The 21,954-nt window shown below is 51.0% G+C and overlaps 1 protein-coding gene and 1 long non-coding RNA gene across 7 annotated transcripts in view; one reads left to right on the top strand and one right to left on the bottom strand.

Annotated features, from left to right (window-relative positions):
• Mcf2l (mcf.2 transforming sequence-like) overlaps positions 1 to 21,954 on the bottom strand; it is a 146,697-nt gene that overhangs the window by 96,302 nt on the left and 28,441 nt on the right. For 4 of the 6 annotated variants that reach the window (NM_178076.4, NM_001371049.1, NM_001371047.1 and 1 more), the window contains exon 1: positions 8,147 to 8,290. The exons of 1 other annotated variant lie outside the window; for it this stretch is intronic. In NM_178076.4, coding sequence (NP_835177.2) covers positions 8,147 to 8,225 — 79 coding nt within the window. In that variant the 5' untranslated portion in view covers positions 8,226 to 8,290. Of the gene's footprint in view, positions 1 to 7,493; positions 7,752 to 8,146; positions 8,291 to 21,954 lie in introns of those variants that run through there. One more of the 6 variants, NM_001371046.1, reaches the window with a different exon arrangement.
• Gm15351 lies at positions 8,977 to 11,488 on the top strand. Its single transcript, XR_870153.3, has 2 exons — positions 8,977 to 9,622; positions 10,175 to 11,488. It is a non-coding gene; the product is annotated as a predicted gene 15351 (long non-coding RNA).

The following is a 21,954-nucleotide window of genomic DNA, read 5'->3' as shown; positions in this document are numbered from 1 at the left end:
ATCTCAAAAAATAATGTAAACATCTCCCAAGGAGCAACACCCGAGGTTGCCTGCTAACCTCCACATGTAATACCTGCGTGTGCACACACGTGTACACGCATACACACACGTGTACACACATACACACACGTGCAGATGCACCCAAGGATGCTTGTACCCATGCACCCATGAACACCCTCCTACACATTCCTGCACATACACCCATGCATGTATACACCCATGCATGCATACACCCATGCATGCACACCCAGAACCTGTGCATGCAGCTAAGTGTTCAATGCTTGCTACAATGTGTGAAGTCAGGTTCAGTGCCCAGCACTGCAAACAAACAAGCAAGTCTCCCAAGACACAGCATCCTCGCTCACAGGACGGAGTCCTGTGTGGGGCGCCAGCTCTCCACCTAGTCTAATGCCCTGTTAACAATTCCATTAGTGACATTTAAAACTGGTTCTTGACTTCATGGGTTAAACAGCACAGCTATGTGGCTTGCCTCTCAAGTTGAGAAATTGGATTTTATGCTTTGGGGACTGGCTTTGTTTCTTTAACAGCATTACAGGGGGAGTAGAGGAAAACCCAGGGCGTTTGTGTAAAGCCAGTTTAGATCCACCAGAGCCACCGAATCTCCGTGACTTTCAGAAAACAATTGGCGGGTCTGTGTGTCCCAACTGACTGCTTCAAACTTTCTTGCATGACTCCTCCCAGATATCTGATTTCCTTCTAGCATTTGGGAATCTCCCGGGGTTTGGGTTTGGGACAGAGGATCCTTTGAGGCAAACAGAAGCCCTTACTTTATGGTCTCTCTAGAGAGCTGTGTGCTGAACTCCAGCCCTCTGTGCCACGGCCTCTTTTACCAGAGGGTGGCTCTGGCGTTATCAGCCAGAAGACCATCATCCACAGTGGGCCATGGCAGTCTAGATGGTCAGCAGCCACAGGGTGCAGTAGGGCCTGAGTGGGCAGGATTAAACCTCCTCTCTGCAATGCCCAGAGCGTCTTTTAGCCTCCCCTTCAAAGTGTCTGTGACATACATACAGAACCCCAAAGACGTCAAAGCGCATGGTGCTACATCCATGCAGTGATGTCATGTTTCCACAGAACGGCCTCCCATGGAGCTGGGCTCATCTCTAGGTTACAAATGATGCCTAATGTTTCCCTCAGTCAATATCTGCTCCTCAGGTCCCACCGACTGCTCCTCTGCGTGCCACTTAGATCCCTGGGGACAGGCTGATGCTCTCCAAAGTGCAATGTGCACAGCCCTACCTCAGGTAGGTATTCCTTTGACAACAACAGAGAACACTGACATTCCATTTCTTAACAAGAAGGAAGGCTTCCTATATAGATGCCCAGTTGTTCAGTTGACCATTGAGGCTCAGCACTGCCTCAGTCACCAACAGCACAAATGACCTACCTAGTAAATAGCCCCAGCAAAACACAGAGCCGTGTGACCTCGTGCTCCCGGCTCTGCGAGGCTAAGAGGTCTGCTCTATGTTTCCTTCTGAACCAGGTTATAGGTTGGAAAAACAGTACAAGCAAGTCTTGGTAGGAGCCATGGTCACAGCCAGACACTGGGGTCTTCACTCACATCCTTATGTTTTGTGAATAAGAGTCAGCTTAAGTATTTTATCAATTAGCTTTCATATTTACTTTCACAGTCTCCATTACAAGATATTACCTGTAAGATACCTCAACCGAGGGCTGCAGAGATGGCTCTGTGTTTAAGAGCACTTGTTGCTCTTACAGCAGGCCTGGGTTCGATTCCCAGCACACACAGGACAGCTCACAACTGTGATTCCAATCTGTGATTCCAGTGCCAGGAGGCGCGCGCACGCACACACACACACACACACAAGCACAGACAAGAAACACTCATTGTAAAATAAATTCATAAAAACGATCTTAAAAGATGCTTCAGTCTCTGTTCTCTGCCCTAAAATGTTGCTATCCACATCCTCGCACTTTGAACCTGTTTCCTTAGACACAATAGCAGCAGCATTTAGTGTAAGTTTTCTCTCTTTTCTATTCCATTTAATGTATCTTCTTTTGTGAGTGTACATGGGTGCATGCTTGAGTGTGTGCATGCGTGCAGGTGTGGGTGTGAGTTTGTGTGTGTGCACATGTGTGTGTGAGTTTGTGTATGTGTGCATGTGTGTGTGTGCATGTGTGCGTGTGTGTGCGTGTGTGTACTTGCCCATGTGCACACACACTGAGGCCAGAGGAGGGATGTCTTACTCTATCATTCTGTACTGTGATGCTTTTCACCAGGGTCTCTCCCTGAGCCTGAAGCTCATCATCTCTGCCAGGCTGATGACCAGGGAGCTCCTGGGATCTTCGGACTCTCCAGCCTGCAGTACTGTAGTTACAGGCATGCATCACACATATGGCTTTTATGTAGGTGCTGAGGATTCGAACTCAGGCCTCCATGTTCACACAGCAAGTGCTCTTACTCACTGAGGCATCTCCCCAGACCCACATATTATGTATTTTGTATCTGACCTGCAGGCACTGTGGCCTGATTTACAGCCAGGTAATGCATCGATGCATTGCAAGCAGATGCTTACCATGGGTGGATGGACAGACAAATGGATAGATGCCATAGGAAATATTTCATGAGGGAGGAACAAATACCAACTTACTACCTGGCCAACCAGAACACCTCTCCCTTATCCTTCCGCCGTTCATGTCTATTCTGCAAAGTAACTCAGGAAAACCACAAGCTTCCCAAGAAGAGAACCAGGCAAGGAATCCTTTTACAGTTGCTGGGCCTGTGACTGTCAGAGTCACCACAAACTGTGCTGGGTGGCTCTTCTGCATCCTTAGAGTAAGGATCCAGACAGCTGGAAAGACTCATCCTACTTCAGCCTGCCCTGCATCCCACAGACAAACAGCTGGAGATGCTCAGCAAGCTTGTGTTGTGAGCATGAGGGCCCAAGTTTGATCCCCCAACCCCGCATGACAAAGCTGGGTGCAGTGGGGCAAACTAGAAGTCCCAGTGCTGGGTGGTGGAGGAGGGTGGATCCTTGGGGCTCACTGACCAGCCAGTCTAGTGAAACCCTCCAGCTCCTAGACAGTGACAGATCCTGTCCCCCCAAACCAAGGTGAATGGAAGGTGCAGGAAGAACAGCACCTAAAGCAATCCTCTAGACTCCACACATGTACCTGCACACAGGAGCAGGCATACGGGGGGGGGGGGGCAGAGCTGCCCAGGCTCTCCACTCTCAGGAGCAATGCTGGGCAATGGTAGAAACAGCCCCGTGTTGCAGAGCCCTATCCTCCAAGCAAAACAACCTTCTCCATCCACAGCTGTGGCTGCCCACAAGAACCACTCAGACTCTGGCCCGTAAGTGAGGGTTGCAGGCCCTTGTCTGAGAGCGCAGCTCCCTCCCACACCTCTCCCCTGCAATCTGCCCTTACTGAATGTCACCTGTGGTTAGAAGGTGGGAGGTTGACAGAAGGCTGTACTCCATCTGTGCAACCATGAGGGAAGCCAGCCATTCTGGAATGACACTTTCCAATAAGATGGCTGCTTTGGGGGTCACACACACTCTATTTATAACCCGGCATGCTTTTAAATATGTGTGATAAACCCATTGGGTCTTCTGGCTGGATGTTGTTGGTGTTCTATATGGAGGTAGTGTGTATTTACTTGTATCTCCCAAGATAAGTTCACATAGCAGTTTCCTGGTATCGCAGCTGAGTGCGTGCTCACTATGGCACATCTAAGCCTCTGAAGTATTAGGGATCTGAATCCAGGCCTGGATTATAGTTTCAGCTTTCTAATTCATAGATTTGGGAAGACATCTCTTAGGAATATAGTGCTCACTCTTGGGCTCTAAGACAACCACACAGATATTTTGCTTCTCTGCGTGTTTTATATGCAACCCCCTACACAGCAGCTCCCAGAAGAGCCGAGTGTGTAACTCATGCACCACGCATGTGCAGTGCGGCGGATGCTGCTCATCCCTTTCCTGGGCCACAGACATCTTGGATCCCTTGGGAGCAGCATGGAGCTCCTCGGAAGTTTGTCACACTGCTCCAACATGTCAGCTACTGTAGCTGTCTTGGGGACTGCAGAGGTGGTATGTCACCAGCAGAGCTAGGTCTCTCTGTACTACAGTCCTGTGACATTGCCCTTTAAGTAAGCGAGATGGCAGCATGTTGGTATGAATGTGATGGTGTGAGAGTCTTCTTCTAGGCATCTCGCACGAAGTATAGCTATAATGGATGCAGGCCTGTATGAGGTATAGACACAGAGCAACAGGCATCGCAGCTCACTGAGAACAAAGAGCCACTTCCAGAAGGTTGGCCAAGCCTCCTCTGAGGACTGTGGGACTCAGGCAATGGCCAGCCATGTTGCCTTCAGCTCTGACAGTGCCAAGTGAAACATGCAGGCATTGGTCACATGGCTTGGGAAAGTTGTAAGTGACACCACACGGCTACACCCAAGACTTGCCACTGGGAATGAGAGGGATCAGCCCTGGACTGTCAGCATGAGAAAAAGAGTTCTTAAAAAGGAAGAGGATGAATCTCAATGGGGAAAAGATACACTGAGCAGGGGGCATCAGTAGAGACCAGAAAGAGGCAACGTGACACGGGCAGACCAAGACCACGACACTGCTGGCTTGGTGTGGACCTGGGACATGGAGGCACAAGCCGGCTAAGGGGCTCCATCAAGACAACCACAATCGACAGCCATATAACTGAAAGGTTTCCCAGTGAAAACCACAGGGAGGTAAATACCCCTTCCAGGGACTCACAGAAGCAGGAACCTCATATTGCAGATGAGCTTGTGCCTTACCATTTTTGTCATGGGCCACTCTGCATGTATCTGAGCTCACTCTGTATATACCTGGGCGTTCAGCCTGGTCCTTCACCTAATCTCACTTCCATCCAATATCTGCCAAAATACTTAGAATCATGTCAGCCACACAAAGCACTCACTTCCCACTGCAGCCTTCTCCAAAGAGGAGAGATAGAAATAGCTATTACATCTCACCTCCCCAGCATCTCCTCAGAAAACACTGTCATGGATGTAGATTTCTCCAGAAAAGCCAGCCAGCCAGCCAGCCACACACACACACACACACACACACACACACACTCAGATGGCACCAGGTCAAACACTTCCAAATGGTTGAATTAGTAGTTAAAAGTTGAAGTTTAGTCCCTAGATCATGGTGAGCTTTGTGGAGGTGACAGAAAAGGTAGGAGGAAAATCAGACGTTTTCATCACAGGGGACGGAGCCAGACAGAGTCACCAATATCCCCTCATCATCCATGTTCTGAGGCAAGTCAATGGCTGGGTGGTCGAATATAGATAATTATGATAGCTAAAAATTCTTAGTTTCAGAATTGACACGGATCATATTAAAACATGACATAATTTACATTGTATTGTTTTACACGTAATCTAATATCCATCTAGCTTGATACCATCCATCCATTTATCCGTCTGTCCATCCATCCACTTACCTGTCTATCTATCCACTCATATAGCAATCTATTTTATTATCCACCACATGTCTGTTTATCACCCATCCATCTACCCACCCACCCATCCATCCATCCACATATCCACCCATCCATCATCCATCAATCCATCACTCACACATCTGTCTACATTTTATCCATCCATCCATCCATCCATCCATCCACCCCTTAGTCATCTACCTATGAAAGCACCTCCACTCCCTATTGATGAAGAAGGTGGGGCTGGATTTAAAGACTCATCCTCTACATCAGTTTTCCAAGTTTGATCCTGGGCCAGCACCATCTTTACCACCTGGGAATTTTAAAGAGAAAAATTCTAAGATGTCGCTGCACTGCCTTCCTGAGTCAGGAGCTCCAAGGTGGTTTGCATTTGTCTTTTAACCAGCCTTTCCACTGACTTGCTCGAACATCAAGGAACATTCAACTCAGTCCACACCATTTCTCCCCTAAATGTTCCTTGTTTTTCACCAAATCCTGCAAATCTAAAGAGAAAACCAAAACAGAGGAAAATGCTGGAAAGGAGCCAAGTACCTGGAAGGGTTCTGCTGATGGAAAGTGTCCAGCATCGGGACAAAGGTCAGGTCCAGAAGTAAACATGAAAGCAAAATGGCCAAGGTCAAACAGTATAGCTCCTGGATGGTAGACATCATGCCCTGCCAAGCAGCCCGGGTAAGAAAGTTCTGGGTCACGATATGCAAATATGAAGAGAGAACACAGCAGCATGGCCTGAACTGCACAGGCTTCCTACTTGGCTGTGAGCACCAGGAGAGCCACAAAAGGTCAGATCTGCAGCTCTAAGGAAAGTCAAAGCCCTCAGCTGCAACACCATGCCCTTCGTTCTAAACAGCTTCACCAGTCTCTAGCTCAAGCTGCCAGAACTCTCTACCCATTTCTGGCCATGACCTTAACATGCCCCTGGACCATGAACAATCCTATGACCTTGAGCTGCATTCTGCTAGAAGGGACTCTTGAGGATATGCTCAGAATGTAAACCCTGAGTGATAATTACATAGACCTATATCACTCCACTACAGGGGTGGAAGCAAGAAACTTCATTGTGCATGCACAACTCCTGTCCCCATTGCATGACATATAGCTGCTAACCATTAGAGCCCACCTCCCCAGTGCCACAGCAGATTGAGTTATACTGAGAACAGGAGAGCCAGGGAGGGTGCAGGTGTGGTGACATCTCCCTCCCCACCACTGAACAATGGGATGCTCATATCAGAGGGTCCTGCCAACCACATCTTTGGGTCTTAGTGGAATCTACAACTCTAGTACTGCAGAAACCTCAGAGGGCACAGGCTGGAGCTGCTGCTTCTGGCGAGACAATAGTAGCCACCGGGGCCCAATCCAAGGATGCTTGGACAAACATTCAATGAGTATCTGGTCCAGGTTCTGCTCCTCTGGGAGCCTTTTTACAACTTAAGACACACATGTTGTGTCCTTCAGAGCCCAGGAGGAAACCTCAGGATCTGAAACTCAGGATGATGTCACTGCTGGAGCAATTCCCACTCTTGTGATCCCCCACGCCAGCCAAGCACAGGTGGGAAGGGCAGCAAGTCCCACTTCTTCCTCAGGGCCCCCCTGGGCAGGCAAACAGCTCCCTGGAGCTCCACACTCATTCAGATCTTGTCCAAGCAACACCCAGAAAATTGGGCCACATCTCTAAGAGGAAGGGGACAGAAGGCATAAACGTCTGTCTTCTCTTTTCACCCATTTATAATAAGCAGCCATTTCACTTGCAAAGCCAGCGTTATAAACTGACCGTCTGTCTACACAAGTGCAGGGAGACCACCGCACTTGATGCTTATGCTGATTTAGTTATTTAATACAGGGAGGGTGCCACACCCAGCCCAGACAACGAATGAAATTTTAATCCCCCAGGAAAGTATTACTTAGAAAACTAGATAACGCCACGTATCACATAACACACGACAAAAACCAACCTACTTTTAATAGCACACCACTATTTCCTCCCCATGCCAGACACAACTAGTCAGTGGTACCTGCTTCTTCTGCAGCGTGCCAGGAACCCTCGGCACAACGGATGGAGGCCGACGGCAAGATGCATCCTGCCAGCTCCGAGGGGCTGAAATCTACAGGAGGCTGTAGCTTGTCCCTCACGGCTTATTTTAAGTAATCAGACAATTAATCCTGAAAATGAATGTCTAATTGCACTGCTCGCCCTCTTCTTAACCTATATTATTTTCAAATATTGGCTTTACGGCTTTAAGTGCATAGTGAGGATTTTACCTCCCATCCCATCCCAGTGTCTGCAGGGCCTGGGCTTGGACCCTGGACCATTCTGGGCTCATAATTCCATGGCCACTGCAGCAAATGAGGTGATGCTCCCAAGCAGACTTGCAGACTCCCCCCACGGGCAAATGGCTCCACTTACAAACCCTCATCTCCTAGAAAGCCAGCGCTGCTGATCTGTAATTCTCAAACTGTGTCAAGCAGAATAAAATCACACTGTCAATCCACAAAGCCTAGAAGATGATACCAAAAAAAAAATGCCCATCACGCCTGCCTTTGCTGTTATCAGTGCTAGGGAATAGTGAATGAAGGTGGTTATACAGCCATTAGATGCAATTCTCTACAATTCAACAAATGATGTCAAGCTTAAGAATATATAATCAAGGCCAGCGGCTCCTCCTACCAGTGTTCTTGGAAACCGCGTTTAATCTCTGCACCATTTCTTCTAGGGCCATCTCTTCATTTCTCAGCCAAAACCTCATCCTCCGATTCAACAAAACCGATCCCCAGAAGATCGTCCTCCGCTGCACCAGAGGTGCTGTCGGGTGGGGCTAAGCCGTGGGGAGGGGGCGCGGCTGGAGCGGGGAGGGGGTTGTGGCGCTTTCCTTGGCTTCCCAGGATTGGTCTCCGCGCCACAGGGAGGGGGGCGCGCTTTGCGTTGATGGGGGGCGGGGGGCGCTAGGCGGAAGCGGAAGCACTGAGCCTGCCGGGCGTGTCACCACCGCACCTGGAGTCATGCGTGTGCACCACCTGAGCACCTGGGAGGCTAGTTTGCATCAAGGGGGCATCAGAAAGCCCACTACGCAGGCGCACAGGTCTGCCCTTGCCCTTCCCCCTCTTCCTAGGGTTTCTGTCCTCCGGGATTGGAAGTAGCTGCTGCAGGGACGCGATCCCAAACCACCCAAAGAACATCCAGCCTGAGCCCAATGCTCCCTTTACTTCCTGCCCCAGGCCCCCTTTACCTCCCGCCGCTGCAGGGCAGGTGCAGAGTCCACAGCAGCCTAGAGCGCGCTCTCCACGAGGTCTCATGCCCAGGTAAGAGGGAGACGGTGGGTAGCTGGGTCAAGACTTGACTCTCCCAGCAAGGGCGGTGCCAGACCTAAGACACAGGTCTACGAGAAGGAAGCTCAGCTGTAGGCCCAGGGCTCCCTAACCTCGCCATGTTTGGCAGAGGGCCACGCTCTGCATCTGACACCACCGGCTTCACACAGATTCCGGGTCGCTGGTGCACAGAGTACTACTGCAATGCACAGGGTGGCGAACACCAGCCTCTCCAGCTGCTGGCCATCTTTTTATTGTTTGGTCAGACGGGTCGCATCCTGCCAACAGGATAAATGCCCTGGCACTGTGGTTTTCAGTAACACGTGGGAAACCCAGGACCACAGACTCCAATAACGAGAGTCTATCAAACCCCAGGACCACAGACTCCAGTAACATGAATTGTATCAGCACCATGGTGTGCAACAACGCAATGTGCACCAACATGTATATATCTCAGCACTATGGTGACCAGAAACATGTGTGTACCAACATGGTGTACATGCAGTAACATACATGTGCACCAAGACCAGTATCCAAGAATACATGCATTGGCACCACAATGGCCAACATATGTGCTCCAACGCCATGATTCCCTAAACTGCACCATCACCACAGGGCCCAACATGTATGCGTCGGTAGCTGCACAGACACACCTGTATGTACCGTAAGACCACAGCTTCCAACAACATCCACCCGCACTGAACAATCCAACTACAGACATGTGTGTACCAGGATGCCGTTGCAACAGTGTCTATGTTGGGTTCAGCACTGAACTAAAGGTCAAGACACAAAATGTCAGATGTCCCAGGATTTGTCCTCAGAACTCCTGGCCTGGAAGGTAAAGATCTATAAGATAATTGCCGTGCTAAAGTCCCCAAATCAATGTGTAATAACCACATATAGATATAATGATAAGATAGTAGAAATTGGCCGGGCAGTGGTGACACATGCCTGTAAACCCAGCACTTGGGAGGCAGAGGCAGGCGGATTTCTGAGTTCGAGGCCAGCCTGGTCTACAGAGTGAGTTCCAGGACAGCCAGGGCTACACAGAGAAACCCTGTCTCGGGGAAAAAAAAGATAGTAGAAATTACTGCTTTTCTGAAAGCTCAGCCCCTCAAGCAGCAGCAGTGGCTTTGCAGCAAGTCTCCACATGGACAAGTGAACCCTAGGCAGGCGATGCACTGTGCCTGTGGTCCTAAGAGTCCGGTCAGTTGACACTTGGAGCTGTGTGACATCTGAAGACTGAGACTGGGGGAGTCACACTCGTGCCCCCCAGCTCCAGAACCTTCGCTGCTCACCCCTCGCCCATGCCAAGCTGCTGCCTCCAGCCTCAGAGAAGGAAGGCTGTCATCAGGGCAAGTGCTGAGACGTAGGCCCTGCCTCTCCACAGGTTTCTTTCCTCACCTTCCATCTGCCGCACAGAGACAGGCCTATGTCTTTCTAGCAAGCCCTCGAGCAGCCTAGGCTTCCTTGGGGCAAACGCCTGAGGTGTCATGGCCCGTGAGTGGGTCTGGCTTGTTATGTGCACTCCCGTAGAGGTCCATCGGGTCCACGCTGTGACAAACACTGCTGATGTCATTCCATCTTCAAAGCCAGAACCAAGGGAAAAGGTGACAGTGTCTGCCTCCCTGTCCTTTCGACAGAGCATCCTGGAGCGCCTCAATGTTCTAAGCACCTTCTTGGAAGCACACATGGTAAGGGCAGACTCCATTCTCCTGGTGACTGAGATGCAGCACTGCCATCTCCTTGTCTCACACTAAGGAATCTGCACGTAGGGAACAGATGGGACAGGGATGTAGAAGACAAAGCAGCAGCTCCTTGCTTGGAGCCACAGGGTGCCAGAAGCACGGGGCCTGATGACACCACCTCACTCTGGCTGCAGGTGCAGACTTGAGCCGTCTTCCTCAGAGTCTTCAAGCTTTCTTTTGAGTCACCTTGGGTAATGGTCAACATGGATTATGAACTTGGCAGGGTCTAGAGTTATCTGGGTGACAGGCCTCTGGGCTTCTTTGAGGGAGTTTCTAGACTGGGCTAACTAAGGTAGGAAGACCCCCCCAACTGTGGGGAGCACTGTTCTATGAGCTGGGGTCCTGGACTGAGCTCAGCAGCTGTACCCACCGCTCCCTGCTTTCTGACAGAAGCAATTCGACCCTCCTGACACTGTGACTTCCCCATGTTGGAGGGATGGCACCCTCAGCTGTGAGACAAAGTAAACCCTTTTCTTCATTAAGTTGACTTTCCTCAGGTATTTTGTTACAGTTACCAAAAAAGGTAACTAATGTAACTGGAATTTCCGGAATAGCACCAGCTCACAGGACAGGCCCAGCACCCAGTGTCTCAAGCCATCACCTTGAGAGAACCACCCTGTCCCCTCAAAGGTGAAGAGTTCTGAAGACCACCTTGTGAACCCAAGCCCTCACTAGACCACAAGACCAGGGCTCCTTAGTTGTGCATACCTCGTGTCCCTATCCCACCCTTACTGTTTAAACCTAAACCTCATATCTGAATCCCCCAAACAGATGAAGGGTCACTAAATCTCATGTCAGTACACCAAGGACAGATAAAGGGTGGCTGGACCCCTTACATCCAAGGTGGCCATTATTATTCATCTCTTTAATGGGCATTTTTAGGTGGGTGGCTGAGACAAGCTTGTTGGGATGCAATAGCCTGGCTTTTTTTTTTAATGGTATTTATTTTATGTGTATGGGAGTTTGGTCTGCAAGTCTGTTCACCATGTGTGTGCCTGATGCCCACAGAGGCCAGAAGAGGGTGTTCATGCCCTAGGACTAGAATTAAAGAGCATTGTATTGCTGCCCTGCAGGTTCTGGGAATCAAACCCAGCTCGTCTGGAGAAGCAGCCAGTGCTTTTAACCCTGGAGCCATCTCTTCAGCCTCAAGCCCTGACTTTTGCTCTAAAACCTCCCTGAAAGGAGGAACAGTAGTGTCCCCCACTGGGGCAGGATTCTGACTCTGACCTAAAACCAAGAGCTTGTCTCTAGGACCTTGCCAAGGAATGTGGGTTAGAATGATCTCTGGCTGTTTCAGCAGTTGCCCAGGTCACAAGGTGAGCCCCACCCCCAGCAGCTCCAAGAGAATCAGTGACCCAGAGGCTGGCCTCTTTCCTTCTTTCTCACTGCCTAGCTTGTGGGACAAAGGGCCCCAAGGGAGCAGGCTCAACCCCAGGCCAGGCCTCAGGGGGCAGGCGGATGCTGTAAGGCTACACCTGGATACCAGCCGTTCCCTAGCAACTATTCTGGAAGAACAGCCACAGGAGAGACAGAGGAGGAGAAGGAAAGCAGATCCGGGGTGGGCCGGCCTGGAGGAGCCACGCCTTCTGAGGTGGAGCTGAGGAAGGGGCAGGGCCTGGGCACAGAGGCTCAAAAGTATTTCCCTTCATGCAAGCAGGTTGAGACCCCAAGTGGACCCTAGACCATCAGAGTCATTACCAGCTTAAGTGGAAACAGACGGACCCCTGGAGCTTGATGGCCAGCCTGACTGACACAGACCTCTGGCCTCTACATGTGAACACATAGTGCACGTGTATGCATGCCCAGTAGTTACAGACAAAGGTTGTGGCTGTTTTAAAGTTTCTGGAATAGGCACATACTTTCATGTGTGCAGTCGTGTTACCAAACACAAGGGTGACTGCCTGTGTCCCAACAAGGCAGGTTTGGCCACCCGCCCTCTGTAAGCCATTTAAAAATCAATCGTGAAAAGCAGGAGAAAGATTGATTCATGGTGGCTAGGCTGAGAAGAGGGGCAAAGAGATCCAGGGATGCAGCACTACCCAGGGATGCAGCACCTCCCCCACCCCCCAGGGATGCAGCACCACCCAGCGCATCTCTGGGATCCTGGAATGGGGGTAAGGGTTAAATGGAAAGCAACAGATATGCGTGATTAAGTTGGCTGGCTCAGGTGGGGCCTCCCACGCACCAATGACTCTTTGTTGCCTGGGCTTTAGGCTCATCTTGGAAAGGTGGTCCCACAAGCTGTGAGTCTCTTTGGGGACACAGTACCCCCCTGGCTGGCCATCTTCCTTCCCCTAGCATGAGACTCCTGTGGGAAGTCCCATTTTTTTGGTCCGTTGTTTCAATAGTCTAATAGATGGAGTGGCACATGTGTCTCTCTAGGACATCTGCAGGCCAGTTACAGTTCTTAAAATTTCAGTTTTAGAACCTCTGCCTTGAGGTGGAATTTGTAGATATCTAAAACACATAATACACAGAATGCAGGCAGGAACCCAGGTTAGAACACATTTAGTTCATGCCAGGTAGTCATGAAGAGCCACGTTTTCAAAGGAGATAAATCCAGTGTGGCCATGCTTGGGGGGTGGACTGGGTGGGGGGAGGGCAGTTGCTGAAACTCTTCCCAACATGGCCATATAGAATAATTTTTTCCCTGCCTTTTCAGTTAATTTGGTTCTTTTAATTAGTTTCTTGAGGATAGATGGCCACATCTGGTTTGTTGGGGTACAGGTAGTAGTGAGCTCCGTTGATGAGCAGACAGACATTGTAAGCTGCAGTATCCACGGCAGGTGTTGATATCAGACTGCCGTGCTCTGAGACATTCCATACCGAATGAAACAATGGCTTCAGGCTGTCCCTTGTCCCGAGTAACTCAGTTTGGCTTTATTCTGAGTATAAACACAGAGGCAGTGTGACCCTGCCCCTTACAGTACAAGTAGACACCAAACAAACAGCCCAATAGCAGCTATGAGACAAGCCGATGCATAGACAGCTTTCTCCTAAGAGTAAGGAGAAACTCACTGGAAACTCACTGTAAACCAAAGTAGACTAGCACCGTATGAACTCCCACTGAAATCACTGGAAAAACCAGGCTGGGAACTTACCGAACACAACAGACTGCAGAAGGGTACAACACTTTTACCTGGACCCCAGAAAGAGAGCAACATGTAACACTGTTATGGCAATGGCCCGGCAACTCTGTCATCTGCCATGGTGTTTGCATAAAAGGGCTACCAACAAACAGGCAGAGAACTTCTGTCCCCAGGGCTCCAGCTCAGCTGAGGGTCTGTCCTGAATTTTGTTGGACCCAACCCTGAACCACATCTCCACAACAACCTGAAAGAACCCTGCGAGCCCCCGCCAGCTCACCTGGGTCCTCAGTATCACACCTCACCACCTGCAGTAACTACACCTCCACCAGCCCTGCCACCACCTCCAGGAAAGCCTGTTTAACGTCTTTGAATGCTTCTGCAGCCTTTACGTTTTTCATCGCCATTCCATAACATCCACACTACTGTGTAATGGGGTGATGGGAGCACCAGTAGTTAAGAAAGGAATGAAAGAGCCTGCATTTGCCTTAGCCAGCTGTCAAGGGGAAGTGGGACTGGTTGGCAAGTTGCAGCCAGCCTGACAGACCTAGCTTGTGAGTTCGCTGTTATTGGATACATTCTGACATTGTAGGAAGACACATGTGTCTATAGCACACTCTCTGCATGGGGAGCATTGGTGGGCTTACATCCCAACCCCCCCCCATGGCCAGTCGCAGCACTGCTAAAAAAGACTCATGGGTGAGAAAGATGCAAGTGTGGTCCCGATAGAGACCATTTGCCTGGGTGAGGAAGGGAGATGCTCACACCAGCTGATGTGGCGGGAACCACTTCTTAGTCCCGTGACAGTGCAAGGCTGTGTGGCCACCTCAGCAGCATCCTGGCAGAGTGGCCATGGTCATGTGAGATGGGCAAGTGGAGGCCATGTGCTGTCCCTAGGGCCCATTGGAATATCCTGTAAGCCACCAGCCAAAGGTTTCAGCCCAGGTGACAGCCACAGTGGTCACTGTGCCACCCTGGGGAGAGTCACTGGAGGCTAAGGAAGAAGTGTACCATGCTCAGTCTGGAGCCCGCGGGGGTTGGGGGGCTCCTTTCTACCTCAGCTTCCCTGAGGGTGTGAGGTCTCATCCGGGTCACACTGCCATGTCCTCCTGTCCCTGGGACCATCAGTCACTGAGTCAGTTCCTCCCTGGGAGGACCGGATTTTACACCTATACCTTATTTCCACGTCAGGTGACACATGCATCTCTGAGGTGGGGCCCAGCACTGTTTCCAGGGCCGTGTTTCCACCCAAAGAGAACTCAGGGCAGCACATTAGCCCTGGGGTTCCCACAGGTGCTGGAAGACATTTTTCCTGGTGACAGAGGGTTTGCTGGCCACTTCATAGACTCTCCTGATGTTTCTCTGAGGGACTTTTCCTGGATTCGCCGAGTGAAGAAGGTTATTTTTGTCACATTGGAGGGAACACTGCAGGTCTGGATGACCTCAGCCTATACTCAGGTCAGTGTTAGGCTAACCAAGAGATCAAGTTCTCCCAGAACCACTCAGTCCCTCGGTCCCCACATTCTGTTCCCATCCTCATGTACTTTGGAACTTCATCACCAAATATCTCTCAAGCACTCCTGGGAATCTTAGCAAGAAGAATGAGCTTGGCCTATGCTCCATGCTGGTCTCATCCAGGGGTGAGGGGCACAGCTGGATCTTTCCTACCCTCTAGGATCTCATTTCAAAGCCAAGGTGAAGACAAAGGTCTAAATTCTGAGTTCACGAATGGCTGTGTTGAGGGTGGCAAGCAGTGTGGGGACTCAGTCCTGTGCAGTACCATGGCAAAGGCTTCCCTCACCCACTTTGGAAAACTTATGAGTGGGATTAGAGTACAAGCTTCCAGTGAGGAAGTCTGGTCTCTGCCCAGGTGGAGGTGCCCTAGCCCACAATCCCAGCAGGATGGAGTGGCTAGCTTTGAGCAGGGTATCTGCCCATTGTCAGGCCTAAGTGCTGGGCTGGATGGATGCCAGGTTTGGGAACTATAATGAAGTCACCCATTCAAGCTCCTCACAGAGAGTGACCCAGATTTAGGGACCCTACAGATGCCTACCCAGAGTAGAATATGCAGACGTCCAGGGGACAACATCACTTTATTAGAGAAGAAGTCATATCCTTGTATTTGCCCGCTTGTGTACCTGTGAATGCATAGAGGGTGAATGTGTGTATCTGTGCATTCCTATGAGTACACGCATGTGTGCAGATGTTGCACCAGGGAGGAGCTGGGGGGGGGACAGCAGGGATCTGGTATCACCGTGCTCCCCTGGCTTCTGAGCCTGGGCTGGGGCGAGTTTTGAGGCTGGGGTCTGAAGCTTTTAAATGAATAAGGCTTGAGCTTCATGGACTAATTTGAAGGCATTTCAGTGACCTGAAATTGCAGGCAAATTATGCGACCAAAACAAACAATAACAACAACCAAAAAAAAAAAAAAATCCCTAAAACCTATTACAATTCCCAGTGCAGATGACAGTGAAGACCAGAGTCAGTAGAGGGGTGTGGGGCAGAGACATCGGTTACCCTGATGTCACAGGAGGTCTGAGGGCTTTCCTCACCAGCCCTGCTTCCTGGACTAGAAGCTCCTGCTCTTTAGGGATCCATTATGGAGTTCAGGAAATGGCCCTGTTCCCTCAGGAGTGAGGTGGGGCTGGGAAAAGTTCCTCTCCTGAATCCTGAGAGGATGGCAAGTGTCCTTGCTGTAGTCCTGGCATGAATTCCATGGATCCAGACCTCAAGGCAAGAGGTATTGTTCTTGAGGACTGTCACAAGGTCGCTGAGCAGGTCATCTGTGACCCCAATGGGATCGGGACAAGATCGTATCACAGGACTTAGCACCCAAAGCTAGAGAGTCAAGCAGCCATAGCATACAAGAGTGAGACGAAGGGTGTTGTTGCCTTAGGAAAGGGGGGCCTCTAGCTCATCCCCCGACCATGGGACTGCCAAAGAGGGGAGTAGGAGAGAACAAGGTTGGGACCCCTTATGTAAGCCAGGACAGCTGGAGGAGAGGCTAGGACCAGCTCAGTCGCATGCAGCAGTGTCCTGGACACTGTGCTCTGAGGAGGCGTGGTTGCTCATGTTCAAGAGTGCAGGGGACCCATCCCAGCTCCAAGTGGCTCTTCATGCCAGCCTGGTCCCAGCCAGAGGGTTTATCCCAGGGAGACCAAGCACTCTCTCCAGCACAGTCCATGCAGTGGATGCCTGGCTGCCATGTCCTTTAGAGCTGCTGCCACATGGACCCAGCTCATGTCAGCAAGATGGACTCCTACTGGAGTGCCTGCATTATCCTGAGCCCATTCTTTTGGGCTCTGCTTTATGTGAGCTGGCTAACAGGTTTCATCAGCCTTTGGAAAGTTTCTAGCGAGTTCCATGTAGGTGTCTCATGAAGCCATAGCCAGGGACCAGCAGACTCCCCAGGTAAAGAAGGATAGGGAGTGAAGAAGACCTTAATTTCCGTGACATCTGAAATCCACACACCATCTCCATCTCTGTAGTCCAAGCCCTGAAGCCCATAGGCCCTCTGTAGTGGTGAACACAGGCTGGCCAGGAACAGCTGTGGCACTGCCTGCAGTTAATGGAGGGCCAGTAGGACTATTGATTAAGGCCTGAAGATGTGCACTTGGACTCTGAGTTGCCACAGATGGGATTCAGCTAGGGGTCTCTCAGTGGGAGACTGCTATGGATTATCTAGAGACCAATGTTGTCTCTGTCTACCATAGAGAGGCAAGTAGTTCTGAGGAAGGGGGATGGGAAGACAAAGTGGAGGTCAGCAGTGGGGTTCCAAGTCAAAACGAAACTGGACAGAGTAGGGCTGGGTTCCCCCAGAGGCCTCCTATGAGAGACTAACCCTGCCAGCCCCTGAGCTTGGGACTTCTGGAACTCCCAGAATGGCCACGTAGCAAGCATCCAACGTTGTGGCGCTGTGTCACACGCTTTGTTAGAATAGCAGCAGGAACCAGCATCCCCATGGAGGAAGACACTGAAGACTGTCCTTCCGAAGAAACAGCCGCCCTGCCCTCCGCCCCAGGGGAGCTAGTCACCCCTTTTCTAAGGCTCAGCAAAGCAGCCAGAATGGCCCAATAGAGGAAGGGGGTAGGACACAGGATTAAGGGTTCCTTGGAAGGGTTACAAAAGCCATCTCTAAGGGAGTCTGGGGGGCACTAGCCTAGTCTAGTCTAGAGTCTCCCTCTACACCCACAGGAGAGCCAAGGCATTTGAAGACTTCCCAGACAAACTACACAGTCGTCCAGAATGCTGTCACCCCACACAAAGGCCAGGTGTCCCTGTGTCATGGCTAATATCCTAGAGCTGGCTTCCAGGACTCGCCAGGGAGAAGGAGGGCTGGGCCATAGCACCATGCTCTGAAAAGAGACCCGGGGGCCTTGGCTGATTGTAGGACATTGTGTGAGAGAGTAGTTAGGACTTATGAGGAGCAGTTAGCAGAACCTGCCAACAGATATCTGCCTTTGTCCAAGAAGGGGATGGAATATCCACTCAATGGTGGGAAAACAGAACCAAGAAGATGAACCAGCCAACGCTGGAGAGGCCTTGTGACAGCGAGGAGCCATGGAACAATGAGCGGCTTCCTCACATTCTGTTGTTTTGGACGCACGCCTTGGAAAACAACCTCCCCCTGCCCCCCACCCAGTCAGGATGGCTTGCTCACCTCACTGCAGGAACAAAGGACACTCTGTTCTCAAGAAGAGACAGCCCAGGAGAGAGGAAGCCCCCAAGTACAAGGACAGCCCAGGAGAGAGGAAGCCCCAAGCACAGGAGCTGGTGCCAGGAGAGTAGGGAGACTGTGTTGTCTGGACAAAGGACGTGCTGATGTCACACCATAGCCAAGACATTTTGATGAGGGTTCCAGATGGTATATTTAACTGGTGCACTGACTTCCCAGGCACAGGGGTGAGGGAAGGCACGTGGACGGATGGGTGTGAGGAGAGAGAGTCTAGCACTGTCCATGCTGGAGAGAAAACGCAGGAGTAACGTTCCCCACACAGAACCCGTAAGCGGAGGCTCTGCCTGTTCCCCTGGATTGACTTCATAGAAGTCTTTACACTAACCTGAACCATAAGCCCTGCCAGGCAGGGGTGTGCATTGCCACCATGAACCTGTCCACTGAAGCTAAGTGTCTCGAGATAGCCCAAGCCTCCATCCTGAGCTGTCCCAATGTCCAGAGCTCCCTGGGGAATGGGGGGGGGGGAGGCGTTATCAAGACTTTGCAGACAGGAAGTCTCAGTAGACCTCTAGGAAGTCCTGGGAGCAGGGAGCTGACCGAGGAAAACTGCCATGGGCGGGCATGGAGGTTCACAGTGGGAGCCCTAGCTTCTTCTCAGGGGTGGTAAGACTTGGGGTGCAGAGGATCTGGGCAGGTCAGACCATGGGTACAGGAAACAACAGCTAAAGTGGGAAATCAGGCTGTGAGCTGGTGATGTGTGGCTGGCCTGGGTGGGTGGGGGCGGGGTGCTGCCAGCTAAGATCCTGTGTAGGCATCCTGTAGATGTAGCTAAGAACACTTGCAGTCTCAGGGCTTCGAGTAAAGCAGATGAACCCCCAGGGTGTGTTGGTCTCCCCAAAGGTGAGGGAGTTCTGCCTCCACGTGCTTCGTGCACAGAATCCCTGCCTCGGTTTCCCGACTTTCCTGGGCCACACAGTGTGAAGCCAGTTTGAAAACAAGCCAGTACATGCAAGGCTCTTGCCCATGCATCTCCTAATCTCACTTGAGAAATGCTGACTGACACAGGCCTGGGCAGAGGCCACCCGGATCCAGGTCTCTATTGGCTGGCAAGTGATAACACATCAAGAGAAAAATAGTGAGGAGGTGAAGTTCAGGAAGATGGTGGCTGTGGCTCACAGACATTCATAATGGAGGGATTTAGAAGCCACGGAAGGAATTGGAGGAGAGCCTAACAGAATTATCTTGCTTGTGTTTATGCTTTATGAACACACAACTTTAAAGGCAAAATAGTGCTGGGTAAGGCAAGTGGGCTCGCTGAGTGTAAGATAAATCCTTCAGTGATGAGAAACGCTACGCCGCTCCTTGATTTTCCACAAGTGTTCTCCTGTGTGAGCACGCGTGGCTGACACCGCCACAGAACTTCAGGCAGTTGCTACACATGACACGGAAACCATACCTGCAGGCAGGGAACATCCCTGACTGAAATGAGAACAATACATAAGCCGTGCAGCGTATTCTATTCCACAGATAGAAATGAAGAGAGTGAGACCTCAAAGCGACCCTGCTGCACCAGGTTGCTCCGCTCCACTGGGATCCAGTGCAACCTGGCGTCCACTCCCCCGTAGCACAAAAACCAAGCTGGATCTTGGAATATGCATTGTTCTTTAGCTTCCTGTCTGGAGCTGCCAGGCGAAGGCCAGGGCACTTTTGTCTCTGTGATTGGAAAGGACTCTCCAGGGCATGTCTGGGTGAGGCTCAGATAGCTTTCTTTACTTCTCTGGGAGGGTAGCCCGCAGAGGATACAGGCATACAGGGTACAGCAGGAGTGTGGGGTACTTCTCAGGCACTTCCCATGAGGCAGAGTGCAAACAGGCCCACCTGGTCAGAACCACTGCGGCTGTGAGCACAGGGATCTGCCACTCCTCAAGCTTTGTGTGGTGTGGTGTCATTTCCCGCCCCGCACCAGACAAAGGCAGTGTCACAGGAACATTCCCAGTGTGGCCCATTTGAACTGAGCTATATCCTTGATCTGAGGGAAAGCGCATGGGACTTTGAGATGCGCTGTAGCTTCCCAGAACTCAGTGGATACACATACCATTAGAACTACCAAAGCCAGACACAGCTGGGTCCAGTGTCCCTGGGATGGCCACTGTCTCTCGAGGCCACAGCCACAGTTCAGTAGAAGAGAGGGCAACCCCAGATAAAAAGCAGGTGGGTGTTTGTCTGGCCACCTTTTCCAGCACGCCAGAGCCACCACCCTGGCAGGGAGCTTCTCATTGCCCTTCAGAGTCACCTCTCCAGATACAACCTTCTTATGGCCACAGAGACCCCGCATCGCTGTGTGCTGTTGGCCATGAAAGTCCTGAGTGTGTGTGTGTGTGTGTGTGTGTGTGTGTGTGTGTGTGTGTGTGTGTGTTGCTCAGGCTGACTAACGTCAGAGCCTTTAAAGAGAGCGATGGCTCAGCAGGCAAGGGCTTCTCTTACAAAGCCAGGCAATGCAAGCCCAGGCCCCAGGATGGAACCCACAGGGTGGAGGGAGAAAGGTGACTCATTAAGGTTGTCCCCTGACCTCAACATGTGACACTGACATCTCTGACCTGTTCTCTGGAGGAAATCAGTACTCTCTAGAGAGGTGGCTTTCAACCTTAAAATTATTTCTGTTGCTACTTCATAAATGTAATTTTGCTGCTGTTATGAATCATAATGTAAATATCTGAGATGCAGGATATCTGATATGTGACACCCTCTTCCCTCAAAGGGGTTGCGACCCATAGGTTGAGAACTACTGTTCAGTGGTGGCTGACTCTTGTGAGGAAGTCAAACCTTAAAGAGCTTCTCTCTGCTTCAGCTGCCCTGTGTCCCTGTGTGAAGGAGGGTCACACAATGCCTATGTCATGGGGCTCTTTTGAGGATTAAATCAATCTGAATCATGTATTAGTTTCTATTGTGACAAGCGCCCACAGAGAGCAGTTTAAGGGAGGGGAGGTTTGTCTGGGCTCACAGGGTCAGAGGGCTCAGGCTTTAGTCACCTGGACCCATTGCTTAACTGGTCTAGCATCACCTCATAGTGCCGGGAGGCAGAGACACAGCCCCTATGGACCCACTCCCTTCAAACAGAGACCCTTCTAAGTCACTTCCTGTAGCCTATCAGAACGAAGCCATCCAAGGACTAATCCAGAGATGAGGTCTGAGCCCTCGTAATCCAGTCACTTCCCATAGACACATCTGAACATTGCTGCGCTGGGACAGAGCCCTTAGCACACAGCCTTGGGAAACTTAAGCTCCAAACCAGAAAAGTCCATCAGCTCCACAGCAGAGAGTATTCAGTCAACATCAGCTAATGTCACAGCGTCGATGTGAGACGAGCCATGGAAACACCCCAAACCTAGCTGTGGACCGCTTGTCTTGTTCTGACCTCGTGGCCACGTTCTGTGGGGTCTGGGAGACCCTCGGCTTCTATCCTGCGGGACACGTGACTGAAGCTGGCAGTCCCTGCTCTGCTCTGCTGCAGAAGCATCTATCCAATGTGTGCGAACTTTGACAGCTCATGAGATACGAGACAGTGCTGAGTGATTGGACAGAGCCCACCACGAGGGAGGCCGCCTTCCTCACACCCCAGACACACTTTTTCCCACGCCACCCTCAATTACCCACATTCCCT

Source organism: Mus musculus, chromosome 8 (genome assembly GCF_000001635.26).
Source record: "Mus musculus strain C57BL/6J chromosome 8, GRCm38.p6 C57BL/6J".
Lineage (NCBI taxonomy): Eukaryota > Metazoa > Chordata > Mammalia > Rodentia > Muridae > Mus > Mus musculus.
Note: the sequence above shows the minus strand (reverse complement) of the source record. Positions and strands in the feature narration are given on the sequence as shown.